Source organism: Stigmatopora argus, chromosome 15 (genome assembly GCF_051989625.1).
Source record: "Stigmatopora argus isolate UIUO_Sarg chromosome 15, RoL_Sarg_1.0, whole genome shotgun sequence".
Lineage (NCBI taxonomy): Eukaryota > Metazoa > Chordata > Actinopteri > Syngnathiformes > Syngnathidae > Stigmatopora > Stigmatopora argus.
This window is the reverse complement of record NC_135401.1, coordinates 13015072-13027077: the sequence shown is the minus strand read 5'-3', so window position 1 is coordinate 13027077 and position 12006 is coordinate 13015072. Positions and strand designations below refer to the sequence as shown.

Genomic DNA, 12006 nt, shown 5'->3' with positions numbered 1-12006 from the left:
TTTTAATCAGCAAACTTACGACATGAAACTGCCTGGGATATGTCAATTTGCTCATAATGGCTCAACAAGTGTGTTGGTTTCATCGTTTGCGCTAAATTGCCAAAATAAATAACTTTTACTGTTCATTCTTTTTCCCAAACGCTTATCCTCACAAGTGTTGGGGGGTGCTGGAGCCTATTTAAGCTAAGAGGAACACCCTGAATCAGAGGTCAGCCAATCGCACGGCACAACTTTTACCAGATATTGTTCATTTTTGAGGTCGTATTGTTTATTTACTGCTATTTTCGGCAATAGACGTTCAATCCCTTTGAAACGGGAGGGCACGCAGCGATCAAACGATTTCCACTAGCCTCTCCCAGTTCATTGGTGGTCAATGAGTTAAAATTCACCACTTGCTTCCATGGCAACAACCAACCAAACTCCACCTAAATGTGTAAAAATATGCACCGCTCAGCTTCCCTCCTTGCCGAGTTCCTCTCGGATACAGCGCCGTGATTGGCCGGGAGCTCAAACGTAGATGGCCAATCGGAAAAGCCATCCCCGCTTCACCTGCAATCCCTCGGGGAGAATCAGATTTTTTACACGCGTGTGCATCGCGCACAGACACACGCATTTAGACACCAGAAAAATGGACAATGGGTACATTGGCATTATCTTGAAATTAAATCACAGCAAATACGTCACAGTGAAATTTAAAGAAAAAAATGCTATTTAGAGACCAAAGAACCTCAGGTACACTCCTTGGTTTCTGGAGACTTTCTCCATAGTCCCCATATTACCAAGTGTTCCTCGGGTTGGTTCACGGACCGCATTAACGTCAACTCAATTTCATGTGGGCCGGACCATTTTAGATATATTTATTTTTAAATCGGATTAAAATAAATGGATCAGAAGCCCCAAATATTCAATTTTTTTTATAGCTCTAAAACAATGTTTACTTAAGCTTTTTTTTTCTTAGTAAGGGAAAATGTCTTTTAATCATTTGTTTATTATGTTCAATATTAAAGTGGAAAACTGAAAATATTTTTATTTATTTTTAGATTTTACAACATGCTTTTACAACTAAAATCACAAAAAGAAAAAAATGGATTAAAAAATTGCAATGATGTATTTAAAAAGGGGAAAATCAGGAAATATAATATACATCTATAATCTTAATTTGAATTTGATCCTAAAACAGAAATTCGGCACTCATGATTTACTTTCTCGGGCCGCACAAAGTGATGCAGCGGGCCAGAATTGGCCCCGGGCCGCCATTTGACACCTGTGACATATACCAACGCACACACACACACAAAAGACATTTGCTATAGTGATTCTGGAACCTTTATTTACATGCACTGTCTTTCGCGACGTTGGCAAAACCACAATGTACTGAAATACCGGCAACAAATCAACACTTGGAATAAATAAAACGTCCTTATTTTCCTACAAATAATCATGTCTTTTCATTTTTTGCCCTTATTACAGCTCTGCTTCATAATTCTACAACCTAATTCTAGCCACGTCTACGCAGAAACGTTTGGCAACATGAGACATTGCCTTGAAATGGCAACAATGGCTCTGACAGTGGTGGGCAATAGGATGGGGGTTCTTGCTATATCACGCTTACCATACTTTATTTTTTAGCACCAAACGACCACAAACTCCTTTTGAAGGCTGCCTTCACGCTCATTATCATATTAGTTATTCACTCTACAAGTGACATAATGGAATGGGGGGCATCTTCCAAGTAAACAAAAGTACATTTTTATAGTTACCGTATTTACTCGCATATAAGCCGCCCGTGAAGTATATGCCCCACCCTTAAAATTGCTTTAAAATTGTTGAATTTTACAATTTCTCGCGTATAAGCCGCCCCCTGATTCACTATTTTTACCTCCATATTCATGGTTTTAATAGGGAGTACAAATGCGTTACTTTGAAGGGAAAATCTTCAGAAAAATCATTGCACGTGGTATTTATAAGAAACTATGAATCTAAAGCACATGATTAGGGTCAATATCATAAGGAAGTTAATATGCCTGTCTTTGTAAATGCAAAATATCAAATTATTCAATTTGAAAGAAGAAATAAGTCTATCTTGATGAGAACCTGATGCTTTCTAATGACAGAAATTGCAATTTTCTTACCAGATGTTTAATATGTTGTGGAAGCCATATTGATTCTAATGTCAAAATATCTCGATTTTTTCGATGGTTCATATTACTGCAATAGTTGTCATTTTTGAACAATAAATAAAATGAAAAAAGTGGAATTTTGTTTTATTCCAAAATCAATTCAACTCATGTTTGGGCAGTCAGAGCACGTTTAACTACGTAAGATGGCAGCGCCCTAGGTAAGATGGCGACGCCCTGAGCGAGCAGTGACAGGCACAAGTGAGTTTTGTTGACGTTTTTCTTTAAATTCATTCATAGACGTCAAAATAAATTTTGTTTAGAGTTTTATCTGTTTATCTTTTCTCGATTTTGAAATAAATGGCGATATCGGCCGCATTGTCTTGCGTCATGGCGTCATGACGCCATGGTGTTATGGCGTTGTCACCTTGCAATTTCATGCATGTCGTCTTTTTATGCGCATATAAGCCATACCCAGTCATAATTTTTCATTCCGACAAATGTGGCTTATATGGGAGTAAATACGGTAAGTTTAGTTTAGTCTCGATTGTCTCCCCGGTCGGGAAAATGCTAAAGACATCAGAAGGTTATTAATTGATGGCGATAGATGTGCAATTCATTTGAACCTGGGGGATTATTGTTTAATGAACAAATTTGATAAACAGAAGTTCATGAAGTAGTTGACTTTTTGGGGCGAACGTGAACTGAATTGTGTATTTTGTTTTTGTGGCAGCACGTTGAAAGAGTGGTTATCAAGTCCGCCTGACAGTAAACAGACAGAGGGTCCCGTGCCTGTGTGGGTTATCTCCGAGTAACACTGCGGTTTCTGCACTTGGCCCCAAAGCATGAATTTTGATTGGACTTAAATTGTGTGCAAACGGGGTTGTTAGTGCTACTGGCCAATGACAGCTGGTGAAGGCTCGAGTACAGGGGTGCTCAACTGCAGTCCTCGAGGGTCTCGATCCAGTCTGTTTACCGTGTCTCCCTCTACCAATACACCTGAATCAAATTATCAATTCATCAGCAAGCTGTCCAGAAGCATGTTAACGATCCTGATTATTTGATTCAGGTGTGTTGGTGGAGGGCCCCCGAAGGCCGGAGTTCGGCACCCCTGCTCAAGCATGTTGGTAGAGTATCTGAATGACTTCATGGACAAAAATTGGTTAACAAATGGTGAACTCAAGTATGTGAACTACCTGAAAGAACAAAAATTAGTGAAGAAAAGTTTGTGACTGTCTAAATTTTGTGTAATCTAAAATTTGCGAACAAAAGTTTGTGAACTACTTCAATGAACACACGTTTGTAAACTAGTACTTGAATGAAACTTGTGAACAATTTTAACAAAGGAGGGGTTTGAATGTGAACAATTTCAATGAATGAATGTTTTGTGAACAAATGCTCATAACGAGTTTAGTGAATGAGAGTTCGCCCCAAAAAGTATGTGTGAACGAACAAGTTCAATACACGGAAGCTTGTGATCAAATGAAATAATCATTCAAATGCTCACGTTTGCAGTCAAAATTGGAAATATCACTGTTCATGGCAGTGAATGTATTCATGGTCAACTTACTGCTTTTAACAAATGTACAAGACTACTCAAAGTACAGTCCAGAAAAAGTAAATGGAAATCATAATTTTGCAATCATGGCCGAAAACATTTTTGAAATTGAAGGAATTTATGAGACTAAATGCACGATATTTAAAAAAGAAATAAAGAAAATAACTCCACTTTTGTAAGAATGTAAGAAATGAACATGGATGTCTTCAAGTGACAAATATAAAGGCGCAATGTTATGAAAAAAGTTAGCAAATACAGAAAAATGTTTTACAGGGAAAAAAGTGTACTATTTAGTTAGAAAAAAAAATGAATACTGATGGAAAATGTTTGAGTATTAGCGGAAGAAAATTGCAAAAATGTATTAGTAGGAAAATAAGATCATAAAATTGTAAAGTTGTCCAATAGGTTGTGGCAATTTAATAAGAGTACAGGTGTAAACAACATGGAAGGTTTAGGACTTAAAAGTTAATGTTGGGAAAATATTTCCAAATATTATTCTACTGTGGACTGATGTGCAGAATAAAGATGAAAAAAGTGAACAACTGTACTAAATTATTTCACAAAATTAGTGTAATAAAAGTGAGGAGAAAAAAAACTTAAAATGTGAAGTCATAATTTTGTGAGGTTGTGCAATAATTCCCATGAAAAATTAGTCATCATAAATTGAATGTAAAAAAAAATATCAATGCAATGTAACAAGAAAAAGATGAAATTTTAAGGATAACATTTGAATGTGATGCAACACCCCAAGAAAAAAAAAGTGCATTTTCTGAACACGGGTGCAAAAATCAATACTCATAATATTAATTAAATAAAAATGCGGTATCACAAAAGAGAAAAAAAAATCAAATGGTAAAACATGATAAAACACATTAATTAGAAGCACGGTACCTATGAGCTGCTGCTGAAGTTCCGATACAACTTGGGTCCTTATGCAAACAAAATAAAAACTAACCCATATGCATCGGAACGACGATTAAATATTATAATCAAATACCGAATAAGCCAATGATTTTCCTCATGTCGTTCTTATACATGCTGGAAACTTTTTTTTAAAACTTATGAGACACTGATGTCCATCACTGTCAATGGAACGACAACATAGTCACCAACCTAAGAAAAAACTAAAGAAACAGTATCAAGTATCCTCCTTTTTGTAAACGAGCTCCTGGCCCAGGTTTGGCAAAATGTTGATGTGAGAGAACTTCCCTGAGACGAATACAACTTTTGTTCCAGTTATGCCAAGTTGCTCAGGTTCATTGATCCGTTTTGTGTGTGTAAAGACTTGTGAGTTCAGTACACAAAACAAAATTCAATGGCTACACTCCTTAACGCATTGGCTGCCATTAATGCTGATAGACGTCCAATCCTTACTTCATCTATGTGGCAATCACTCATTGAACCAATTCACAAATTTTGTCGACGGACTTTAGCGATGAAAATAAGCTGACAAACTCATGAAATGACTTCAGGAACTTGCATTCTTTTGTTTTTAACTTTTGGTCCCAAAACACTTTCATTGACAAAAGACATCACAAGCTTTTGTTCCCAAACCTTTGGTCGCGGACTTTTGTTCATGAACAACTTCACTAGGTCTTGTTTCTGAACATTCACTGACTTTCATGAACATTGAAATGAAATTGACATGAAATTTTGTCATTCTCTACCTCCCGTGTGAAATGGATTGGACGTCTGTCGCCATTATTGGCTGTCATGAATGTAACTCATTCACCTCCACGATGGAAAAATGAAATGACATAAATCCGACTGAACACCTTAACGCAGAGTCTAGTTCCGGACCCCTCAGCTCTGGACCCAGCTCGACGTCTGCTCGAATCCCCCCGGTTTGACGTTGGCGTTTCGGGCGGCGTCGAAGCTGAGGTCCAGGCAGTCGGCCTCCATCAGCTCGTTGCGGATGATGGAGTCCATGTCGGACTCCAGGGCGCCGTTGAACACCTCCAGGTCCAGATCGGCGGTGGGGAAGCGGTCCCGGCCGGGGGAGGCCGGTGAGCTCTTGCCCGGGGACTTGAGGCCATTTCCGGATGGAATTTCCGGCTGAGCGGCGGAGGAGGCGTGGTCTTTCCGCAGAAGCGGCGAATTGCGGCGAGAGTTCTGCATGGACACGGCGGCGCTGGCCTGCGACATGAGCGGGTCGGACTGGGTGAGCAGGACGTTACCGGAGTCCAGGCTGAGGAGGTCCTGCAGGGTGAGGTGTGCCGCGCAGGAGAAGCTGGTTTGCTTGTTCTCCTGGATGGTCTGCATGGGCGACTGGCGCAGCGCGGTGATGGACGGCGGGCTGAAAAGCGGGGCGGGCACGTAGCTCCCGACCGGGCTGCCGAAGGTGAAGACGGAACCCCCCGTGTCTTCGTCCTCGTCCTCGTCGGGAGGGGCCGGACGGGACGCCGTCAGGCTGATGTTGTCCAGCAGGTCGTCCATCAGCCCATCGTTGAGGTTGCCCGCTCCCGTAGACGGTGATGCGCTACTGGGGCTGGAGAACAGCATGGGGGAGAGCGGCGAGTCGTCGTCGGGGGTCTCGTCCGGCTCCAGGTTGGCCAAGATGGGTGACAGACGGCCGCTCAGAGTGCTCGCGTTGGAGTTGGTGCGGGAGCGGAAGTCAGTCCAGGCATCCAGCTCATCGCTGCTGCGTGACGTGGGGCTGCCCGTCCACTTGGAGAGGGTCGACGTGCTCTCGGACCCTGCGTCTTGGGCGGCTTGCAGCGAGGCTTTCTTCTTGGTGGCCCGGCCTCGGGCGCCCTTCATGTACTTGCTGTTGTCCATGGAGACGGCGCGCCGGCGTGGTGCCTTGCCGGCTTTGCCGCCGTCTGGGTTGACCATCCACCAGGAGCTCTTTCCGGTGCCTTCGTTCTGGACCTTCACAAAGCGGGTATGCAAGGACAGATTGTGCCGGATGGAATTCTGCCACAAACACAAAGCAAAATTTACTGTCAAACAAAACAAAAAACATTAAATTTAAGGTGAAATATAAGCAAGCGTCATTGTCCCAATTTTACCATTTAAATAAAAACTGAAAAAAAATCCACTAATAATTCTATGCTATTGTCTTTTTTTTAACTTTGGTTTGGCGGGATAGAGAGAAAGAATCATCATTAAAAATATATGCTACCAAATAAAAGTAGCCTTGCGCATACCTGTCAACCTCTGCCGATAACTGCCCTTATAAATGACGACTCGTACGGTGTTTGTAAGGTTTTTTGGGGGTTTGTAAGGGGAATCATAATCATTTATAAGGGCAGTTATCGGCAGAGGTTGACAGGTATGCTTGCGGTCTACTCAGCGCAGAGACAACATGTGGTGAGGCGATAAGTAGTGTGTGTGTATGCGTGTATGTGTGCGCGTGTGTGTATAGGTTGAACGTGTAAACATCTGGCCAGGTGCCTGCCTGTTGCATGTCGCCCTTCACCTGCACCTTTTTGAAATTCGTTCTTGCCCCATTTTAATTTATTTATTTACTTCGCCCAATCAATCAACTTATAAAGTTTCACTTTGAATGGACAATCTCTTTAAAAATCATTCCTGTTATGGTGGACTGCCAGTGGGTTCTTTACTGCCTGTGCAAGATTTCTGGAGAAACTACACTATACTGTGATCCACATCAGTTCAGATTCAATTTTTGTAGCCACGCTGTCATCTTGGCAGTGAAACATTCTGAATACGAAGTGTGTACAGTAATCCCTCAAATATCGCAGCTTCACTACATCACAGATTTTTTTTCTGGGTGGGGGAATTTTTTTTAATTAAATTATTTTTGTAAGTTGATAAAAATATGAAAATCCACGCTGAAATTTGCAAGCAGAAGCCACTCCCCTGTACTCCTCTTGCTACTATAACTCAGCACTGAAATAGAAAAAAAAGTTTATTTCTTTCTTTCTTTCTTTCTTTATTTTTAAATAGGGATGACCCTACTTTGCGGTTTTTCGTTTATCGCGGCCATGTCTGTTCTACATTAACCGCGATAATCGAGGGATTGCTGTATGTTGGAAGAAGCAAACACCCGAGAACTTAAAACAGCACGCTGACAGCCAAAGCCAGATTGAGCGGTTCATATTGACAAGCAAATAATCAAAATAAATTTAGAGGTACCTTTCGCTGCTTCTTAGTGTTATTTCAAAGGTAAACTGATAGAAAAGACCTGAAATTACAGAATGCTCCCCCCAAAATTGTGCAGCGCTCCTTTAAGAAAAAATGCAGCACAGGATTACAAACTGATTTCCTCTAGCTCTCGCTCTCTCCCATCTAAATCCAGCAAAGCTCTCATCAGTCTCGCTTCCATGACAGATGAATTAGTTTTCCAGGGTGGACAATAATCCTCAACATCCAATGGGAAATGCCACACTGTCCATGATGGAACCATGTGGATGTTATTGTAAAAATATCTAAACTAGGTTATCAACACCAATAGACTCAACTAGAAGCAGTTGTTCACAATAAAATTTAAGTTGAACTCTTTCACTGACATTTAAACTGGGATTTCTGGCAGTCATCATTCCCTGCTAGCCTTTGCCAGTTTTGAGTCAGATTGGATTGGCTGTCTATTACGTCAATGGCAGCTAATGAATCAAGAAAATATGAAAATGAATCAATTTAGAACTCAGAAAAAGCTATTTCTGCAGAAATTGTGTCAGAAGGCAAATGTTTTGTGTTGACTTCCGTTCTTTTCGAATCACTTCCTGTTGATTTTGTGGCAATTCTGGGTAACTTCCAATTGATTTTCAGTCACTTGTAGTTCATTTTAGGACAATTCCAGGTATTTCTTGTGTCAAAAATTGTGTAGGTCCTAGTCTGTTCTCAGAAGGACCCAATAGAAAAATTAAGCATTTGTCTTTTTTTCCCCAGGTGTAGACTAATGTTTAAATTTGCAAATAAATAAATAAATAAATAAATAAAAGGGTTCAATTTTCCCCATTTTCATAATTGGAAGGGTAGAATTGTATGTGTGTGTGTGAGTGGTTGGGGGAGAATAAATTCACACAATTTTAGAATGCGGCTGGAACATAAAATGAAAGGCAGCCCGGTGGGTTGAGTGGTTAGCGCATCGGCTTCACAGCTCTGGGATCCTGGGTTCAAAGCCAGGTCGGTCCACCTGTGTGGAGTTTGCATGTTGTCCTGGGCCTGTGTGGGTTTTTGCCGGGTACTCTGTTTCCTCCCACAGGGTAGCCTGGTTAAACACTAAATTGCACCTAGGTATGAGTGTGAGCGTGAATGGTTGTCTGTCTTCATGTGCCACCAATACAGGGTGTCCCCCGCCTGGTGCCCGTAGGTAGCTGGGATATGCTCCAGCACCCCCGCGAGCCTGGGGAGGATAAGCAGTATGGAAAATAAAAGAAAATACATATGTCTCATCTCATTTTCTGAACCGCTTTATCCTCACTATGGTCGTGGGGGTGCTGAAGCCTATCGTAGCTGACTTCGGGCCAGAGGCAGGGGGACACCCTGAATTGGTGGCCAGCCAATCGCAGGGCACAAGAAGACAAACAACCATTCACGCTCACTCATACCTAGGGTCAATTTAGAACATCCAATCAGCCTACCTTGCATGTCTTTAGAATGTGGGAGAAAACCGGAGTACCCGGGGAAAACCCAAGCAGGAGAACATGCAAACTCCACACAGGTGGACCGACCCGGATTTGAATCCAGGTCCCCCACTGTCAGGCCGACGTGGCATCCACCCACCGGGCCCCCCAAAAGATATGCATTTTCTTTTTTTTTAAATTGAGACTTGGTGTTGAGGTTATATTGACCACACTTGTAGTATACCAAATATTAATATTGCGGGAGACATGAGACCAGCAGCGATCCCTAAATGTGTGAAAGCCAGGTCTTTTTGGGAGGGGGGTGGTATGTATTTTTGATTGACCAAAAATAGTCTGTTCTACGAATTCCAAAGCAGAGATGCAGGTGTATTCCAGAGAGGGCTCGCTCGCTCACCTTCCATCCGGCCGAGCTGTTGCTGTCCCCCTTGTCCTTGAAGTAGGGCACGGAGCGGACCATCCAATCGTAGATCTGCGACAAGGTGAGTCTCTTCTCGGGGGACGACTCAATGGCCTGCGTGATGAGGTCCGCGTACGAGTAGTTGCCCCACGCGTTCCGGCGGGACGACGACTTCCGCAGCTGCTGGGAGGTGGCGGCGACCTGCGTCAATTGCGCGGAGGACGGCGAGCCGTCCGCGGCCTCCTCGCTGCGGGGCGGCGCGACCAGCCGGAGGCCGGAGGGAGCGAGCGAGCCCGGCGCGAGAGTCCCGATGGCCTCCCGGGCAGCACCGCCGCCTCCTCCGGCTCCTCCCTCCTCGTCATCATCCTCTTCCTCCGGGATGACATCAGCGTCGTTCGTGCCTGGTTTCCCCGCCGCGCCGAGCTCCGGACGGGGCAGCGGCCAAGTGCAAGAGCGCGGCCGTTTTTGGGGCTCGAAGTCCGGGTCGATCTCCACGTTCGGCTCGCTGGGCTCAGCCATGTCACGGTGGGGGATGAGCGGGTCGGGAAGTCACTCGGGTCGCATTCCATCAATGTGTGGGGTAGCGGAGAAGAGGAGGGGGGCCTCGGGTGCAGTCTATTTGCTGGAATGCATGCTAAGGACACTTGGCGGAGGAAATGAAACACCGCGGCTCGCTCTGCTCGGCTTGGCTTTCTTCTGCAAGCATTTAACACGTCACTCCGCTGCCATCTTGACCGTTTCCTCCCACCACATTCTCGTGCATCTTCCTCGGTGCTCCTCCACCCCGCTGCAGAAATGCGGCTCCCCGGCCAGCTGCACTTGACCTCCACGGTGATGTTTGCACATGCAAATTGTTCATTCAACGACAGGATTCCACTGCTGCACCTCCTCTTCTTCCTCGTCCTCCTCCTCTGCACTGCTTCGAATTAAAGCGACAGTATGGAGCAGTGACGTCATCACTTGACTTCCCGCGGGGATGCCCAGCTGGGTGCAAATTGTGCGCAAATAATTAGAAGCCGTTGACGGCGATAGACATCCAATGCCTTCGAATTAGGAGAGAACATTTTTACAGATTCACGTTTTCTTTTCTCCCGTCCTCTTTGTGAAGTGTTTTGTAACTTTATTAGCTGCAAGAGGGTCACCTTGGCAGTTTTTCATACCTCTACTTAAGAAATTAATTGGTTCTAGAATTTTTTGTCGTAAATTGAAATTTCGTATTTAGAGCAGTACTTTATATGTAAATTCTCTAATTCATTCTACATACCTTGAGGAACTACCAATTAAACTAGGGGTGGGCAAACTATTCCATAAAGGGCCGGCTTAGGTGTGGGTTTTCATTCCAACCTATAAAGAGGACACCTTTTCACCAATCTGATGTCCTGCAAATTCAATCAGTGGATTGCAATCAGGTGCTTCTTGTTTTCTGCAGAACTCTAATTGGTCAAATAGTCTGCACTTGATTGGTTGCATCAAAAACCTGCAGCGGTCCTCGAGGACTGGTTTGCCCACCCTTGAACTAAACCCTTTAAAATTGAATAACAAGTATTTCAGAATAAAGTTTTTACAAGCATCATGCTTTATTTTTTTATACGACATGGTTAAAAAGTAATGTATTTTTTAAAATAGCTTTTTTTTTCAATAATTAAGTCATGTTATTTTCAAGAAAAAGTATTTTTATTAACTGCTTAAGTCATATTTACAATTTTTTGTCTTAATCTCACGAAAGCTGTACCCTAAAGTTTTTTTAAAGATGTAGTCATTACCTTTTGAGAAACAAGTGCGCTGTTAAAAAAATAGTTTTTTTTTCAGAGAATGAAGTCATTTTTTGCATGAATTTGTTACAAATTGATTTCTAGGTGAAAAGTATTGTTTTTTGCGATGGAATTTGTATATATATATATATATATATATATATATATATATATATATATATATATATATATATATATATATATATATATATATATATATATATATATATACACATCAGTGGCGGTCCATGCATTTTCTCGTTGCGCCTTCAACGTATCAATCCAACCCTCAAAAAATATTTTATGGCTATAAAACCTCTACTGCAGCTACAGCTGCAACACAAAAATAATCAATAAATCAATGCACAAAAATGGGGTAAAATCCACTTCCTAGCAGCATTTAATGATTAAATACAAATACTGGAGCTTTTCAGACATTACAACCGGGCCAGGGGGGTGATTTTCCGGGGAAAAGACAGCAATGAACGTCAATGGCGTACCGGCAAACATTGCCCGAAAATGGGGTAAAATCCAGCCGAAAATAGCATTTATTGATCAAATACAAATACTGGAGCTTTTTAGACATCAGAACCGGGACCGGAGTATCAAAAGACTTATACGTCCATACGCG

General features: G+C 42.4%; 1 protein-coding gene across 1 annotated transcript; it reads right to left on the bottom strand.

The window, feature by feature from the left end:
- Positions 1-2732: 2732 nt before the first annotated feature.
- Positions 2733-10920, bottom strand: foxo3a (forkhead box O3A). Its single transcript, XM_077621045.1, has 2 exons — positions 9622-10920; positions 2733-6591 (listed from the first exon to the last, which is right to left on the bottom strand). The coding sequence occupies exons 1-2, from the start codon at positions 10141-10143 to the stop codon at positions 5479-5481; spliced, it is 1635 nt and encodes a 544-aa protein (XP_077477171.1). The 5' UTR covers positions 10144-10920; the 3' UTR covers positions 2733-5478.
- Between the last annotated feature and the right edge of the window lie 1086 nt (positions 10921-12006).